Raw genomic sequence first — 20,212 nt, 5'->3', positions numbered from 1 at the left:
TACATGGTCAGGAGAACTTACCACTAAGTGATGTGATTACTGACCCTACGAGAAGTTTAAGTACAAGATAAAGAGAACTTACCACTAAGTGATGTGATTACTGACCCTACACTAGTTTAAGTACATGGTCAGGAGAACTTACCACTAAGTGATGTGATTACTGACCCTACGAGAAGTTTAAGTACATGGTAAGGAGAACTTACCACTAAGTGATGTGATTACTGACCCTACGAGAAGTTTAAGTACATGGTAAGGAGAACTTACCACTAAGTGATGTGATTACTGACCCTACGAGAAGTTTAAGTACATGGTAAGGAGAACTTACCACTAAGTGATGTGATTACTGACCCTACGAGAAGTTTAAGTACATGGTAAGGAGAACTTACCACTAAGTGATGTGATTACTCAGACCCTACGACAAGTTTAAGTATATGGTAAGGAGAACTTACCACTAAGTGATGTGATACTGCTACTTTCTTCATGAACAAACTTTCTGGTCACAGCTTCCTCCATTATCTGTTTCACCTGAAACATAGTAAACATAACACTTTATTAGAATATGTCTGCTGCATATTGTACCCTGTTGATATAGAAATAACTGGAAACTTGTTTTCCTGAATAAAAATATGTTTTCTCTCATAAGCTAGTAGGTATATGCAGGTATCTACATATACAATACCAAATCAGTTCAGAATAAAAAGCAACAATTAATAACTGTATTTTTTTTATGTTTGACCTTAAGCTTGACATCAATGTTACAATTACAAATGTATAGCCTAATATATAGTTGTACATCACATATTGGCCTTTTAAGACCTTTTACCGTTTAATATTTAAGAAAAAATATGTTAAACACAACAAATTACTAAAATCATTTGAACTTCGACCTTGACCTTTGACCTCAAGGTCAAGGTCACAATGTTTAGTGCACCAACTATCAATATCCTCATAATGGACATTGTTTCAAGCATCCATAAATTCTAATAAGACAATTCAATAAAAGAAATATTAACACATAGTTAAAGAAGTGTTGAAACATTTCTTAATACAGTAAAACCCCTGTAGTTCATTTACAGAATTTTAACAAGTCCACAATGTCAGAAATGTTAACATCTGAAGATAAAATTTGGCAGATTCACACTTCAATAGTCACCGTATTTGGACATAAATTACTAAGGTCGTATTTGTGTACATATGATGACTTCTTACAATTTCTTTAGAATGCACATTTGCCTGCATGAGCTTGCTGTTGATTTTCAACCAGAAATGTACAATGAAGCAAGAATTTAGGCAAGTTTAGAATTTATGATACTTTTACGGCTTTGTCAAAGCCTATTTTGAAAATCAGAAGATGCAGTAGAAAGCGGAAGATTTTGACATTAAAACGGCAGACGATAGATTGGTATTTAAAGTGATAAGACTTCCGCATATAGCAGTTAGATGTAAGATAATAATGTTCACTTAATTATGTACTTCATTCATTTTATGACGAGGATAATTAAATATTCATATTTCGTTGTTGTAAAACTGCCACCTACACTCTCATCACTTGTCAGAACATTGCCTTTTACAACACTCCAAACAAAATACATAACCTAACTGTACCAAAATTTGGCATCTGGTCTATGTTTTGCTACCCAAAGACTCAGCAACTTGTGACATTGACAATATACACAACTATCGATCACAAGTTTATCTGTAAACCCAACCCCTCACATGATCCTGACAAAACCACAAAACCGCTATGTGATCTGTCTGCAGAATACTCAGGAGCATGATTTTTTTTTCAATCTTTATCGTCATTAAAACAATGTGGTTTTGATGTTGACATGATGTATTGCTTTTCCTATCTGTAACACAGACCACAGAGGTTTTATTGATTCATCCAGAAATGAATGCATTATATGGTTACCTTTCTGCTCTCAATGAAATATCAAATCATATCAGGTGAGCACTATTCAGAAAGTAATTAAGGAAGTATTTAGCCAAGAGTTGGGCTTGTATAACATGCATGATCTTTATTTCATTATTGATTTCTCATATTCCATTTAAAAATGTAATCATATCTTGTTCATGTGATTCCAGATTTTAGATTCATGCAGATATGATAAAAAGAAGATAGACACAAGATAAAATATAATTATCATTTCTAAATACATTTAAAAATATTAAAAGGATGTATCAAATTGAATATGGAGATAAAATTTTAACAGATGGTAATCAAATATCTTAGAATTACCATTCAAATCGTAGAAACTACACCAAAAGCGTATAAGTAGGCAGGTCTGCCATTGGCAAAACAAAATTTGATAAAAATTACTTCTCTTGAATGTACAAATGAGACATGATACCAGTTTAACGGGTATGCATACAAAGTTGTTTCTAAATGGACTTGTCTCCATCACATGGCAGGGGGGAAAAAGATAAAAATAATGTCACTCTAGTCTTAAAGTACATATGCACCACAATATAAATCTAACGGGTATGTATGCATACAAATTTGTTCTAAATGGACTTACTCTCCATCAATTGGCACCAACACCCTATATCTATAGCTAGTCTTAAAGTAAATATACACCACAATATCAATTTAATGGGTATGTACATGTATGCATACAAATTTGTTCTAATGGACTTACATTTCATCACTTCATTAAAGACACTTTAGATAAAAAGCAATAGATAGACATAGTGATTACTCAAGATCAAAATAAAAGTTACCTCCTAAACTCATGTCCATCTGCTATTATGAATGAAGGTTCTCAATCTCACAACCATCCTCTCTCATGAAGGTTCTCAACCTTACAACCATCCTCTCTTATGAAGGTTCTCAACCTCACAACCATCCTCATTTATAAAGGTTCTCAACCTTGCAACCATCCTCTCTTATAAAGGTTCTCAACCTCACAACCATCCCCTCTTATAAAGGTTCTCAACTCCACAACCATCCTCTCTTATGAAGGTTCTCAACCTCACAACCATTCTCTCTCATGAAGGATCTCAATTTCACAACCATCCTCTCTTATGAAGGTTCTCAACCTCACAACCACCCTCTCTCATGAAGGTTCTCAACCTCACAACCATCCTCTCTTATAAAGGTTCTCAACCTCACAACCAATCCCTTTTATGAAGGTTCTCAACCTCACAACCATCCTCTCTCATGAAGATTCTTAACCTCACAACCATCCTTTCTTCTAAAGGTTCTCAACCTCACAACCATCCTCTCTTATGACTGTTCTCAACCTCACAAACATCCTCTCTCATGAAGGGTTTCAACCTCACAAAACCATTCTCTCTCATGAAGGTTCTCAATTTCACAACCATCCTCTCTTATGAAGGTTCTCAACCTCACAACCATCCTTTCCTCTAAAGGTTCTCAACCTCACAACAATCCTCTCTCATGAAGGTTCTCAACCTCACAACCATCCTCTCTTATGAAGGTTCTCAACCTCACAACCATCCTCTCTTATGAAGGTTCTCAACCTCACAACCATCCTCTCTCATGAAGGTTTTCAACCTCACAAAACTATCCTCTCTCATGAAGGTTCTCAATTTAACAACCATCCTCTCTTATGATGGTTCTCAACCTCACAAACATCCTCTCTCATGAAGGGTTTCAACCTCACAAAACCATTCTCTCTCATGAAGGTTCTCAATTTCACAACCATCCTCTCTTATGAAGGTTCTCAACCTCACAACCATCCTTTCCTCTAAAGGTTCTCAACCTCACAACAATCCTCTCTCATGAAGGTTCTCAACCTCACAACCATCTTCTCTCATGAAGGTTCTCAACCTCACATCCATCTTCTCTAATGAAGGTTCTCAACCTCACAACCATCCTCTCTTATGAAGATTCTCAACCTCAAAACCCTCCTCTCTCATGAAGGTTCTCAACCCTCACATCCATCCTCTCTTATAAAGATTCTCAACCTTACAGCCATCCTCTCTTATGAACGTTCTCAACCTTACAACCAACCTCTCTTATGAAGGTTTTCAACCTCACAACCATCCTCTCTTATGGAGGTTCTCAACCTCACAACCTTCCTTTATTATGAAGGTTCTCAATCTCACAACCATCCTCTCTTATGGGGGTTCTCAACCTCACAACCTTCCTTTATTATGAAGGTTCTCGACCTCACAACCATCCTCTCTCATGAAGGGTCTCAATCTCACAACCATCCTCTCTCATGAAGGTTCTCAAACTCACAACCATCCTCTCTCATGAAGGTTCTCAACCTCACAACCTTCCTTTATTATGAAGGTTCTCAAACTCACAACCATCCTCTCTCATGAAGGTTCTCAACCTCACAACCTTCCTCTCTTATGAAGGTTCTCAACCTCACAACCATTCTCTCTTATGAAGGTTCTCAACCTCACAACCATCCTCTCTTATGAAGGTTCTCAACCTCACAACCATCCTCTCTTATGAAGGTTCTCAACCTCACAACCATCCTCTCTTATGAAGGTTCTCAACCTCACAACCATCCTCTCTTATGAAGGTTCTCAACCTCACAACCATCCTCTCTTATGAAGGTTCTCAACCTCACAACCATCCTCTCTTATGAAGGTTCTCAACCTCACAACCATCCTCTCTTATGAAGGTTCTCAACCTCACAACCATCCTCTCTCATGAAGGTTCTCAACCTCACAACCATCCTCTCTTATGAAGGTTCTCAACCTCACAACCATCCTCTCTTATAAAGGTTCTCAACCTCACAACCATCCTCTCTTATGAAGGTTCTCAACCTCACAACCATCCTCTCTTATGAAGGTTCTCAACCTCACAACCATCCTCTCTTATGAAGGTTCTCAACCTCACAACCATCCTCTCTTATGAAGGTTCTCAACCTCACAACCATCCTCTCTAATGAAGGTTCTCAACCTCACAACCATCCTCTCTTATGAAGGTTCTCAACCTCACAACCATCCTCTCTTATGAAGGTTCTCAACCTCACAACCATCCTCTCTTATGAAGGTTCTCAACCTCACAACCATCCTCTCTTATGGAGGTTCTCAACCTCACAACCTTCCTTTATTATGAAGGTTCTCAACCTCACAACCATCCTCTCTCATGAAGGTTCTCAACCTCACAACCATCCTCTCTTATGAAGGTTCTCAACCTCACAACCATCCTCTCTTATGAAGGTTCTCAACCTCACAACCATCCTCTCTCATGAAGGTTCTCAACCTCACAACCATCCTCTCTTATGAAGGTTCTCAACCTCACAACCATCCTCTCTCATGAAGGTTCTCAACCTCACAACCATCCTCTCTCTATGAAGGTTCTCAACCTCACAACCTTCCTCTCTTATGAAGGTTCTCAACCTCACAACCATTCCTCTCTTATGAAGGATCTCAACCTTCACAACCATCCTCTCTTATGAAGGTTCTCATCCTCACAACCATCCTCTCTTATGAAGGTTCTCAACCTCACAACCATCCTCTCTCATGAAGATTCTCAACCTCACAACCATCCTCTCTTCTGAAGGTTCTCAACCTCACAACCATCCTCTCTTATGAAGGTTCTCAACCTCACAACCATCCTCTCTCATGAAGGGTTTCAACCTCACAAACCATTCTCTCTCATGAAGGTTCTCAATTTCACAACCATCCTCTCTTATGAAGGTTCTCAACCTCACAACCATCTCTCTTTTATGAAGGTTCTCAACCTCACAAACATCCTCTCTTATGAAGGGTTCTCAACCTCACAACCATCTCTCTTATGAAGGTTCTCAACCACAACCATCCTCTCTCATGAAGATTCTCAACCTCACAACCATCTCTCTCATGAAGGTTCTCAACCTCACAACCTCCTCTCTTATAAGGTTCTCAACCTCACAACCATCCTCTCTTATAAAGGTTCTCAACCCACAACCATCCTCTCTCATGAAGGTTCTCAACCCTCACAACCATCCTCTCTTATGAAGGTTCTCAACCTCACAACCATTCCTCTCTTATGAAGGTTCTCAAACCTCACAACCATCCTCTCTTATGAAGGTTCTCAACCTCACAACCTTCCTCTCTATTGGAGGTTCTCAACCTCACAACCATCCTCTCTCATGAAGGTTCTCAACCTCACAACCATCCTCTCTTATGAAGGTTCTCAACCTCACAACCTTCCTTTATTATGGAGGTTCTCAACCTCACAACCATCCTCTCTCATGAAGGTTCTCAACCTCACAACCTTCCTCTCTTATGAAGGTTCTCAACCTCACAACCAACCTCTCTTATGAAGGTTCTCAACCTCACAACCATCCCTCTCTTATGAAGGTTCTCAACCTCACAACCATCCTCTCTTATGAAGGTTCTCAACCTCACAACCATCCTCTCTTATGAAGGTTCTCAACCTCACAACCATCCTCTCTCATGAAGGTTCTCAACCTCACAACCATCCTCTCTATTGAAGGTTCTCAACCTCACAACCATCCTCTCTTATGAAGGTTCTCAACCTCACAACCATCCTCTCTCATGAAGGTTCTCAACCTCACAACCATCCTCTCTTATGGAGGTTCTCAACCTCACAACCATCCTCTCTCATGAAGGTTCTCAACCTCACAACCTTCCTCTCTTATGAAGGTTCTCAACCTCACAACCTTCCTCTCTTATGAAGGTTCTCAACCTCACAACCATCCTCTCTCATGAAGGTTCTCAACCTCACAACCATCCTCTCTCATAAAGGTTCTCAACCTCACAACCATCCTCTCTTATAAAGGTTCTCAACCACACAACCATCCTCTCTCATGAAGGTTCTCAACCCTCACATCCATCCTCTCTTATGAAGGTTCTCAACCTCACAACCATCCTCTCTTATGAAGGTTCTCAACCTCACAACCATCCTCTCTTATGAAGGTTCTCAACCTCACAACCACTCTCTCTTATGAAGGTTCTCAACCTCACAACCATCCTCTCTTATGAAGGTTCTCAACCTCACAACCTTCCTCTCTTATGAAGGTTCTCAACCTCACAACCATCCTCTCTTATGAAGGTTCTCAACCTCACAACCATCCTCTCTCATGAAGGTTCTCAACCTCACAACCATCCTCTCTTATGAAGGTTCTCAACCTCACAACCATCCTCTCTTATGAAGGTTCTCAACCTCACAACCATCCTCTCTTATGAAGGTTCTCAACCTCACAACCATCCTCTCTTATGAAGGTTCTCAACCTCACAACCATCCTCTCTCATGAAGGTTCTCAACCTCACAACCATCCTCTCTCATGAAGGTTCTCAACCTCACAACCATCCTCTCTTATGAAGGTTCTCAACCTCACAACCATCCTCTCTCATGAAGGTTCTCAACCTCACAACCTTCCTCTCTTATGAAGGTTCTCAACCTCACAACCATCCTCTCTTATGAAGGTTCTCAACCTCACAACCATTCCTCTCTTATGAAGGTTCTCAACCTCACAACCATCCTCTCTTATGAAGGTTCTCAACCTCACAACCTTCCTCTCTATGAAGGTTCTCAACCTCACAACCATCCTCTCTTATATGAAGGTTCTCAACCTCACAACCATCCTCTCTTTTGAAGGTTCTCAACCTCACAACCATCCTCTCTTATAAAGGTTCTCAACCTCACAACCTTCCTCTCTTATGAAGGTTCTCAACCTCACAACCATCCTCTCTTATGAAAGGTTCTCAACCTCACAACCATCCTCTCTTATGAAGGTTCTCAACCTCACAAACCATCCTCTCTTATGAAGGTTCTCAACCTCACAACCTTCCTCCTTATTATGAAAGGTTCTCAAACTCACAACCATCCTCTCTTATAAAGGTTCTCAACCTCACAACCATCCTCTCTTATGAAGGTTCTCAACCTCACAACCATCCTCTCTTATGAAGGTTCTCAACCTCACAACCATCCTCTCTTATGAAGGTTCTCAACCTCACAACCATCCTCTCTTATGAAGGTTCTCAACCACACAACCATTCTCTCTTATGAAGGTTCTCAACCTCACAACCATCCTCTCTTATAAAGGTTCTCAACCTCACAACCATCCTCTCTTATGGAGGTTCTCAACCTCACAACCATCCTCTCTTATGAAGGTTCTCAACCTCACAACCATCCTCTCTTATGAAGGTTCTCAACCTCACAACCATCCTCTCTTATGGAGGTTCTCAACCTCACAACCTTCCTTTATTATGAAGGTTCTCAACCTCACAACCATCCTCTCTTATGAAGGTTCTCAACCTCACAACCTTCCTCTCTTATGAAGGTTCTCAACCTCACAACCATCCTCTCTATGAAGGTTCTCAACCTCACAACCATCCTCTCTATATGAAGGTTCTCAACCTCACAACCATCCTCTCTTCATGAAAGTTCTCAAACCTCACAACTCAACCATCACACTCTCTTATGAAGGTTCTCAACCTCACAACCATTCTCTCATGAAGGTTCTCACCACAACCTTCACAACTTCCTCTGCCCGAAGTAGTCCAACATAGCACAATAAAATTATTTGCTGACGACTCTAAAATTTTTAGAAAACAATAACAACCCCACCGAGTCTCAAGAACTTCAAGCAGACATAGACAGTGTAGTCACTTGGACTAGAGACTGGAAAATGGCCTTGAACACTAAAAAAATGCAAACACCTCAATATAGGCAAATCTAGAACAAGACACACATTATTCCTTCCCACAAAGTGAACAAATCGAGAAGGTACAGTGTGAGAAAGATTTAGGTGTACTTTTCGACAACAAACTTAAATTTAGTCAGCATGTTAGTCAAGCAGTTAAGAAAGGAAATCGCATACTGGGGCTAATATTCAGGACATTTGTCTATATAGACATAACTATGTTCTCTAAACCCTGTACAAAAGCCTAATTAGACCTAACTTAGAATATGCAACCCAGGTATGGTCTCCACCCTCAACAACCTCTCTTCTTGAAGGTTCTCAACCTCACAACCAACCTTCTCTTATTGAAGGTTCTCACCTCACAACATCCCTCTCTTATAAGTTCTCAACCTCACAACCTTCCTTATTATGAAGGTTCTCAACCTCACAACCATCCTCTCTAATGAAGGTTCTCAAACCTCACAACCATCCTCTCTTATGGAGGTTCTCAACCTCACAACCTTCCTTTATTATGAAGGTTCTCAACCTCACAACCATCCTCTCTTATAAAGGTTCTCAACCTCACAACCATCCTCTCTTATAAAGGTTCTCAACCTCACAAACCATCACAACCATCCTCTCTTGTGAAGATTCTTAACCTCACAACTAACCTCTCTTATGAAAGTTCTCAACCTCACAACCATCCTCTCTTTTAAAGGTTTCCAGTTTCAAAAAAATATTTTTAAAATGTGCATTATTGTCAAAAAGAACTATTCAGAATGTGTTGATAGGCAATTTGAATACCACACAAAGTGTCAAAGCAAGAACAGGGATAGTCTAACTATTGATTTATTTTCTAATTTTTGTGCAAATGGATTTTAAAAATAGATAATATAGTGTAGAATCTGACGACAAGATAACACAATTTTGAATGGTTTAAAATATATATGAGATAACTGTGTAATCGACTGAAGCCAGCAAACAATGTCTGTATGATTATATGTATTTTAAGTTATTAGAGGTGTAACCATTCATAAATACGACACTCCTTCAGACTATGTAATTATATTTAAAATACATCAAATCTCATTGCCTGGAGATGTGTATGACATCATCACTGCGGAGGGAACAGGGCGACATGACATCCCAGATAAATGGTGAATTATGTGTGCTTTACGGTATGTGCTTGTGGCATTGCCTATGTGTGGGCGTGTAGGAAGAAGCAACAATCCGGCGAGGAGGATCGGTGACGTACACACAGCCTCAGATAACGTCTCTATACAGCAGTATTGATCTGAGGGTTGATAGTGCTATTGACGTCGTGTGGAAATGACCAATAAAATTATTCTCACTTAGAGTACAAGGACAGTCACTCAGACCAAGTTAGGGTAAACATTGCGCTGTGCTAGATTTATCAAACCTTATCTGGAAAACTAATCCCAATGTTTCTCTCATAGTGTCATCACAGTATTAGCTACTGGCAGTCAGACGCTTCTAGTGGAAGTCAACAAAATGGCTTTAAACAAGTAGTAGATAGTGATATCTCAATAAAGCAACACATATAATAGAAATGATAACATGATTAAACGAGAGGCCCCATGGGCCTATACGGTCATCAAGCTATTGGTATAATAAAACACACTGGAGAATGATAAAATACAAAAGACCAATGATCGTAAAACGCTAACCTTTTCTTAAACTAATATAAACAAAAGTAACATTGTATACTATGAACTCTTCAGCAATCCAAATTGTTAATTAACGATAAAATTGAATCACTTTGACCTTGAAAGTGGGACAAGGTCATTCAAATAAATTAAATGGGCTCAAATCTCTCACCTGCTAACTGGTGATCATAATGAATATTACATAGGCACAAGATAGTAAATTCAGGATTTTTCCATGCTTTACCAATGTAACTTTAAATTAAGGTCAAGGTCATTCCTTTTAACAAGCTTGGAAGCCCCGTATATCATAGCATGCCAAGGGCAAGTAAGCTAACAATGATGAAGTATTGCTGTGAGACAATGTCTTTCAAATACAGTCGAATCTGTACTAACGACCATCTGTATTAAGCGACCCTCTGCTCTAAACGACCACTTCAATTCCCCATAAGCATTTTCACTACATATTTTAACTCTATTAAACGACCATCTCTCTAACACGACCAGCGACCACAAAATTTCCTTCCCGTGGTCGCAAAAAATCTCTACACAGCGACCAGATAAACGAATGTCATTTCAATCTTTCCAAAACGCCCATCATCTGGTCGCTGGTTTTAACACGGCTTGGTCAGAGCAATTAAGTCTATAGGTTGTTAATGTTAACGAAAGAGGTGTGAAACAATTAGCCGGCAACTGAAGCCCTGTATAAGTAATGTCACACTGGGTTAATTGTATCTGACTGGTCTTTTCACACCTTTATTACCCTCAGACCCGGGGCCCTCAGACGGAATGGGTCAAGTCCAATGGCCCTTTCCATTCTTTTGAAAGGACATTACGGTTAAATAATAAAGTTTTTGATACAACATTATAAACATTATTCAAAACAAACACTAGTAGTGACTGACAATACTTTACTTACATGAAAATAAAATATGAAAGCAGTCGAATAGACAACACATGCAGTGTTTGTTTAGGCTGCCATCTTGGATGGGTCATAGTAATAGACGGAACCAGAAATAGGTATGAAAAATCCGGATTTTGTAATAAAAAACCCTAAGAATCATTCAGTACAAATTCCCATTTATTGTGTAGCATGATATGATTTTTTTTTATCTTTAATACCAGGAATAATTAAATAAACAAAAATAATATAGAATTAATAATTTAAAAAAAAAAAAAAATATTTACAATAATTCAAATAAAGCCATACCTATGGCCTTATTACCACAAAAATATATTTTTTGCTATAAAACTCACTAAGATGCACATTATTATATGAATAAATTACTGAAATCATTTTTTTTAGATTTGTAAAAAGTTATATATTCATTTTAATTTAAAATATTTTATAAATGTTTATAATACACTGAATTATACTTTAATCATGAACAGTGAATGACAACTCATATTTTAAAACATCAAATCATATATCCTTCTTAACCTGAACAACTCTATTCAGAGACCACTCTCTATTAAGAGACCACTTTACAATTTCCCTTGAGTGGTCGCTTAAGACAGATTTGACTGTATTAAAATATTTCAAATGAGCCAATTTCATATCATATGATGAAACAACACAAAGACATTAAAGGCTTTTGATTGGAGATTGTTTTTCATTTTAAACTAAATAATATTTCAATAAAATCATTTTGAAACCAAACGAAATGATCAAATGCATTTGAAGATGACAGAATTAAACCACTGTCTGGTCATTCATTGTCTACACTAGCGCTATAGCCTTTCAACATTGGTGTCTGACAAATATCAAATATTGCATCAAATAAGTTGAACGCTTGACAAAAGGCATACCAAAACCTAAGATGTAATGATTTATATCTTCAAGGTGAAGAAAGGGAGCTCGAGGGAAGAGTGTACTGGCTCTATGCAAGAATCAATTTGTGGAATCAGCTATAATTGTGTAAACAGAAACAGAGAAGAAATAACAAGGTTATTTCATTGTCATTTAAGCATTGAATGTCTTTCAGTTGGCATTCATAGCCAATATGAATGCAAACTAGCTATATAGACAGAGGCAAATTCCATGAAGCGCGCTATGATCGCTGGCACGACAATTGTGACGTCACAATGATAATGACGTCATAATAAGCGCTTAATGTTCATTGTCTATATGACTGCCAACTGCGTTTGGTAAGATTACATAGTGGGACTGCAGTGAAAATGTAAATATATATATATATATGCTTACACTGACTCTCCGTATCAGTAATGGTGAGCTGATAATGGAGAAAGAGACAGCAAAGCCTGGGAGTCTTATGTAATCTGTCTTATCAGTTCTGATTATTGTTGTGTGGGGCTCTTTTTTTTAATTGTACAATTGTATTTGTGTTTTTCGGAGGTGTAAATCAATGCCAGAATTGCCCCAATAGGTGGATTTCTGACTCAAAGTGTTGAGGTGGAAGGTTAATAGTAGAATATCAGGACACTATGGACCTCTCAGTCACCATGCATAGCTCTTTGATTATTCCTTCCAAATTACTCGTATTTGACATACCAACAAAATCCAACCCTTATTATTGGTCTTTGACCATCCAGCCATCATATCCATACTTTGACCATCCAACCATCATATCCATACTTTGACCATCCAACCATCATATCCATACTTTGACCATCCAACCATTGACCATCATATCCATACTTTGACCATCCAGCCATCATATCCATACTTTGACCATCCAACCATCATATCCATACTTTGACCATCCAACCATCATATCCATACTTTGACCATCCAACCATCATATCCATACTTTGACCATCCAACCATCATATCCATACTTTGACCATCCAACCATCATATCCATACTTTGACCATCCAACCATCATATCCATACTTTGACCATCCAACCATCATATCCATACTTTGACCATCCAACCATCATATCCATACTTTGACCATCCAACCATCATATCCATACTTTGACCATCCAGCCATCATATCCATACTTTGGCCATCCAGCCATCATATCCATACTTTGACCATCCAACCATCATATCCATACTTTGACCATCCAACCATCATATCCATACTTTGACCATCCAGCCATCATATCCATACTTTGACCATCCAGCCATCATATCCATACTTTGACCATCCAGCCATCATATCCATACTTTGACCATCCAGCCATCATATCCATACTTTGACCATCCAGCCATCATATCCATACTTTGACCATCCAGCCATCATATCCATACTTTGACCATCCAACCATCATATCCATACTTTGACCATCCCAACCATCATATCCATACTTTGACCATCCAACCATCATATCCATACTTTGACCATCCAACCATCATATCCATACTTTGACCATCCAACCATCATATCCATACTTTGACCATCCAGCCATCATATCCATACTTTGACCATCCAACCATCACATCCATACTTTGACCATCCAACCATCATATCCATACTTTGACCATCCATGCATCCTTCATATCCATACTTTGACCATCCATGCATCCTTCATATCCATACTTTGACCATCCATCCATCATATCCATACTTTGACCATCCAACCATCATATCCATACTTTGACCATCCAACCATCATATCCATACTTTGACCATCCAACCATCATATCCATACTTTGACCATCCAACCATCATATCCATACCTTGACCATCCAACCATCATATCCATACTTTGATCATCCAACCATCATATCCATACTTTGACCATCCAACCATCATATCCATACTTTGACCATCCAGCCATCATATCCATACTTTGACCATCCAACCACTCATATCCATACTTTGACCATACAGCCATCATATCCATACTTTGACCATCCAGCCATCATATCCATACTTTGACCATCCAGCCGTCATATCCATACTTTGACCATCCAGCCATCATATCCATACTTTGACCATCCAACCATCATATCCATACTTTGACCATCCAGCCATCATATCCATACTTTGACCATCCAACCATCATATCCATACTTTGACCATCCAACCATCATATCCATACTTTGACCATCCAACCATCATATCCATACTTTGACCATCCAACCATCATATCCATACTTTGACCATCCAGCCATCATATCCATACTTTGACCATCCAACCATCACATCCATACTTTGACCATCCAACCATCATATCCATACTTTGACCATCCATGCATCCTTCATATCCATACTTTGACCATCCATGCATCCTTCATATCCATACTTTGACCATCCATCCATCATATCCATACTTTGACCATCCAACCATCATATCCATACTTTGACCATCCAACCATCATATCCATACTTTGACCATCCAACCATCATATCCATACTTTGACCATCCAACCATCATATCCATACCTTGACCATCCAACCATCATATCCATACTTTGATCATCCAACCATCATATCCATACTTTGACCATCCAACCATCATATCCATACTTTGACCATCCAGCCATCATATCCATACTTTGACCATCCAACCACTCATATCCATACTTTGACCATCCAGCCATCATATCCATACTTTGACCATCCAACCATCATATCCATACTTTGACCATCCAACCATCATATCCATACTTTGACCATCCAACCATACATATCATTCAATCCTAGTCCTTGATTGTTCATTAACACATAACAGTCCCTAATTATTAGGCCACCAAATTAACTGTATATATATATATATATATAATAATAGAAAATGGCACAACTTCATATTATTGTTATGTAGATTTATATTTATGTATATATAGATATCATATTTAGTATGATGATTTAAACTATACTGGTTGTATAGACTTTTACTTATCCCTTGGTATACACACTGGATTCATCATCTTTGATTTTTTATCAAAACCTCATTACCTTTGCAGAATTGCAATGTAAGAGAGACTGTTCTCTTTACCATGACTAACACGTTCCATTTAATGTTGTGATCAATCTGCCATCACCAGAGGATGTTTCCTGGAGAGACCAATGCACTTTGACAAATGTTATCGTGACAGAAGCATCCCTATGTGGGCGTATTGATTGCTAGGAGAGTGTGAAGTTGAGAACCCTTTCAGAATAGGTTTCTCCTTCAAAAAAAAAAAAAAAAATACACCAACAACAAATCTGCAATTCCAGCAGCACCATCACTCGTACCAGGATCGGCTGTGGTTGCATTGTGTTGGTGACTAAACCATTAGGTCTTGTCAGAAACAGATCACTTGATGCATACAACGTTCAGCATCGCAAGTCCATAACAGTGGCCAGTAATTAAACACAAGGGCAAACAGGGGTCATGATGGAGACATATGTGTTGCTAAGTCTGTGTAATCAAACTCAAGATGATTCCAAGACACTGTCTCCTACCTTGAAAAAACTAACTTCATGTTATACTAAATTGATATGCATACAGTCTAAAACAATAATTTTCAACAAGAAAACTAATGCCTGTCAGAGAGGCCCTGCCTCCCGATAAGTTGATTACCCTAGCTGCAGTAAATGCAGAATACTGACTCTTTCCAATCCTAATACTCTTTCCAATCCTAATAAGTATTCAAAACTATGGTATATACAGTGTCCAGAAAAACCTGAGATATCCTTTCCAATTTCCACTAAAATCACTTTTATCCCTTTATGGCCACTGCAACCATTGTGGATTTCTAACCTAGGTATCCAAAATCATGTTATTCACTAGAGTCCTCTTAAATCCCATGTACCCCGGTACCCCCCATACGTGCAATTTAAAATCTGACAAATTTTTTATTTTGACCCCTATTGGGGTCATGACGGCCATCTTTTGATCTATATTACACATCTACATATATACTAACACTACCACTCGAACTTATGATTATACTTTCATTTCCCCGGCCAACGTAATGTTAATTCAGCGAACGGAAGCCGAAGGTGGAATCTGGCAATGTTTGTTGTGATGCATGTTCAAAAGAAAACTGATAAAATGGCAGTAGTGTTTGAAAAAAAATCTGAATGTGAAATAAAAGTTGATTCCCCATTATAATGAAAACAAACAGTGACATATATATAGTGATGAAATATGAGAAAGATCAATAGATCACTTTGGAAGAATATATATGGGCTAGTAACGAATTGAGAATGGTCATCTGATGATCTCTGAATCCTACATGTACAGTAGCACGATATTTAACAGTATATAACAAGAAAATTTGGTGAATTAAAGTACCCTATGGTATGTGTCAGGACTACACGTAGGAAGTTGTATTTCCCCCATATGCTAGATGGATATGATACTTATAGATGCTCCACCGCCGACAGAGTATAAATGATATTCATTATTTGAACAATAATTGGTGTTTAATCGTGTATATATATGTCTAATTAACACAAAAATTAATATAAAATCATTTGTTTTGCCTTCGGGCAATCAGTATTTCATTCCATATAGGATATTGTGCCACGAAATTTTTTCGGGATGCCATTAATTGTTTTTCATATTTTTAACTTGAAGTAAAATTAGAAGCTCAAACTTTCCAATGGTGGTAATGGTGTAAATTAAGTAACTTTTGTGACTGAAAAAAAATACTAAATCATCTGCTCCTGTCTTTGATAGTGAAAAAAATACCATTTGTCGGCGGTGGAGCATCTTTAAGCAAGTAGTTCCAGGATCCTGCACTGACCTACAGTGCCACATACTTAATAATGAAGAAGGAGCCCTCAGACTATGTACTGTAACTAAGCTATTGTTCACAGCGACTTAATTTTACATTTTCATGCCTAAAGACATTTGGGTGTCTCCAACATGATATCAATGGCTCCATCATCTTAGCCAAAGAATCTTAATACAGCAACTGAGTAACATCAACACTATTCAGGGTTTTTTCCTCACTTAGTTGGGAATGGGCCTTTAACCTCATTTTGGGGTGGAAATTGATAAATTAAGTTAAGGGACTGCCCAGAAATAAACCGTATTTTTTTTGAAAATTGGCTAAAATTTGAAATTATTTCCATTGTGAATATGGACCCATTTCGGCCTCAAAAAAAGCCCTTAAAAAAACGCTGTGTACTATCTATATCTCAACCTGAGACTCTCAGAGCAATCGCCACTGGTCAATTTCCCTGGGCATCAATTAAGAAAAAAATGGCAAATTAATTATTGTACCAATTCCCATGGAGTAACTCAAACAACAAGAATCAGTCAATTAAAGAAGCATGCTAGTTAGTGTATGCTGAGTTACAGAGACCACATATGCCAAATTTTAACCTTGTAACTGTAAACCATAGTAGTGCACCAAACTGTAATTAATATATACATAATACGCTTGTATCATATGTATTTTTGTATTATATATCATCGATATCTGTAACAGCTAGCATTTTTTTTGTATCATATGAAACAGGGCGAGAGTAAGTGTGCCGCCAGCAGGACTCAAACGCGTGACCCCGGACTTGACGGTTGGCACTCTACTGACTGAACTACACTTTAAAGGGAAATTCTCTTAAAATATGAAGCTAGAACGTGACTGTATCACTATGTACAATTAAAACTAGCTATACGACTCCCCCTTCCAAATATGTTTGCCCCCGAACACAAACCAATCCAAGTTCTCTCTCCAAGGAATTTTTGCCTCTAAATCTCCTATAGCTTAATGCACATCATTGGAGTGGTCTATACAGCACCAAATGTAACAGGGAGAGAGTAGTGTGCCTGACTCTAACCCGCAACCCAAATCTTACTGGTTTGCCGATCTACCGACTGAGCTAAAGGGAAATTCCCTCTAGCGTATAACTGCTATATATCTGTCATTAAAGTTTACAACCTTAAAAAACTCGAAAGTTTCTTGAAAACAATACCATACAAGAATTTATATTAATGGCCTGCTGCATAAGATAAGGTTACAACACCAAATAATTACAAGATTCCCTGATCAATCTACAATTATGTACGTAGTGAAGACTCATTTTGCTGCATTGCTGTCTGCAGGAGCAATGATAATAAGTGCAGTAACTAGGATAACAGTGAGAAACATAAGATGACCCGTGTTATGAAAATCAACATTTACTTAGTCAACATTTCAAAATGTTCAGAATGTTACATAAAAAGTGTAGACTATTAGGGTTTAAACCTAAGAACTTTTGCGACTCTAAAAATGATCAATCTCCTTTGCATTCCCATATTACGAATTAAAAGACGCTTCGTAAGGATAGCAGACCTATAAATTCATAAAATCATTTAACAATGGTTTTTCATATTTCTCAATAAAATTTGCAAAAAGAAAAAAAAACCATCATACCCTCAAATGTCATATAATATAACTATAGTTATGTTGGTTTTTTTGCTATACAATTACAATGTATATTATACATATATATTTATGTATATAGTTTTAATAGTTAAAGGCCCACTACCGTTCCGAAACGGCTTAAAATTTTTAAAATGGGAATGTAAAACAAGATCGATAATTTTGTATAGCCGCAAAAATTATTAATTTACCGTTAATACTATATTTATCATCACCTTCTGAACGATTTGATTAAAATAAATGAAAGGTTTATTTTCATAACGCGGGTCGTATTATGTTTCCCGCCGTCGTCCTAAATACCGGGCGGTAGTTGACTATCACTGCGCCAGACGGCAAAACAGCGAATTGACTCTCCATTGTTTTCATATATTACGCAGGAAATCTTGCATATGTTTGGTGTCGTAACCTTATTTTAGGTCATCGGTACGCATTTTCTGATGTTATTAATGGTTTTTTAAGAAACCTTTATATTTTGCTCCGGAAAGGTAATGGGCCTTTAATACATGTAAAGGTCCAAGTTCCTGTGAGTTCTACTACAGCTAGAATATGTGATCCTAAAGTAATATTTTATATTCTTAGGACCACTATCATGCTTGTTGTGATTATTATTATTATTATTTTTTATGATCAAATCTGATTTTTGCCACTTAATGGTACAGTATAAGTCGATATATACCCGGTGTTAATGACAATGTCTTGATAACATGTCACTACAAATATCAAAATAGATCTACTTTAATAATTCATTTAACTATGTAATATATCGCTTAACTGAATACAATACATGTTTTTATTATATAAATTATGAATACAGTGTATTGACACTGAATGACTTTTTGCCCATATATAGTGAAATCCTTCCTACTACCAGTCGCGTGGTCATTGTGATTAATTATTCGAACACCAATGAATGCACACACATACATCTATGGCTACCCATTTACTTCACATAATAATATTGATTTTTTTCCATCTCTCATAATCAGAAATGAAAATGACAAAAATAATACATTACCTCCTTTTTAACAGCTCGCAGAAGCTTCTGCCGGTTTTCTATTTCTGAAATTGAACATAAACCTTTGTAAGTTGACATTTTAGATAAATATTTGCTATCTAAATCGACTGTCAATGATTTTCATAACCTCACCGTTGGCCATCATCTTGCCAGCCTCCCTGCTTCAGCAACTCGACCTAACAACCGCCAACGAGGATCTATCCGCCGTATCAGGAAATTAAGATTTTTTGCTAATAACAACTTCCATGTTTTAACAAGTAATTGCGAATATGAATCATTGTCGAGATCCTTGCATATTCCAAACGTAAATATCAGTAAATACACAGGTCTTATTCGATGACCATATTGTCACGATGTGAGCGCACTATTTCGTGATTGACCTTTTGACAGCTTTTGATATCCTTGTGCGGAAGTGATCACGGTAATTGTTTACATTAGTAAATAGACACGTGCGCGGTGTCAACGTGTTCAGAATATCTTTTTGACACTTTTTGTGTCGCTGATATATTATTTACTTCTCAGATTACCGATTTAACGCCTAAAATATTAACAAACTGTTTACTAATTCTTCGTAGGGATCATGCATTATTTTATTTTGTAATTTCACTTTCAATTTTACATTTATTTTCTTATGATGATGTTAGTTATGCGTTAAATATATATTCTTTAAAATATATATTTCAAAGAACATTAATTATCTTTAT

General features: G+C 37.6%; 1 protein-coding gene across 11 annotated transcripts in view; it reads right to left on the bottom strand.

Moving 5' to 3' along the window:
- Positions 1–20,020, bottom strand: part of LOC138331476 (small G protein signaling modulator 1-like) — a 72,196-nt gene extending 52,176 nt beyond the window's left edge. For 5 of the 11 annotated variants that reach the window (XM_069279133.1, XM_069279129.1, XM_069279135.1 and 2 more), the window contains exons 1-3: positions 19,641–20,019; positions 19,509–19,552; positions 450–525 (exon numbers count right to left, since the gene is read on the bottom strand). In XM_069279133.1, coding sequence (XP_069135234.1) covers positions 450–525; positions 19,509–19,552; positions 19,641–19,653 — 133 coding nt within the window. In that variant the 5' untranslated portion in view covers positions 19,654–20,019. Of the gene's footprint in view, positions 1–449; positions 526–19,508; positions 19,553–19,640 lie in introns of all 11 variants that reach the window. The other 6 variants (XM_069279128.1, XM_069279134.1, XM_069279127.1 and 3 more) reach the window with 5 other exon arrangements.
- Positions 20,021–20,212: the final 192 nt, after the last annotated feature.

The sequence above is a fragment of the Argopecten irradians genome, chromosome 9 (assembly GCF_041381155.1).
Source record: "Argopecten irradians isolate NY chromosome 9, Ai_NY, whole genome shotgun sequence".
Lineage (NCBI taxonomy): Eukaryota > Metazoa > Mollusca > Bivalvia > Pectinida > Pectinidae > Argopecten > Argopecten irradians.
This window is presented reverse-complemented; position numbering and strand designations above follow the sequence as displayed.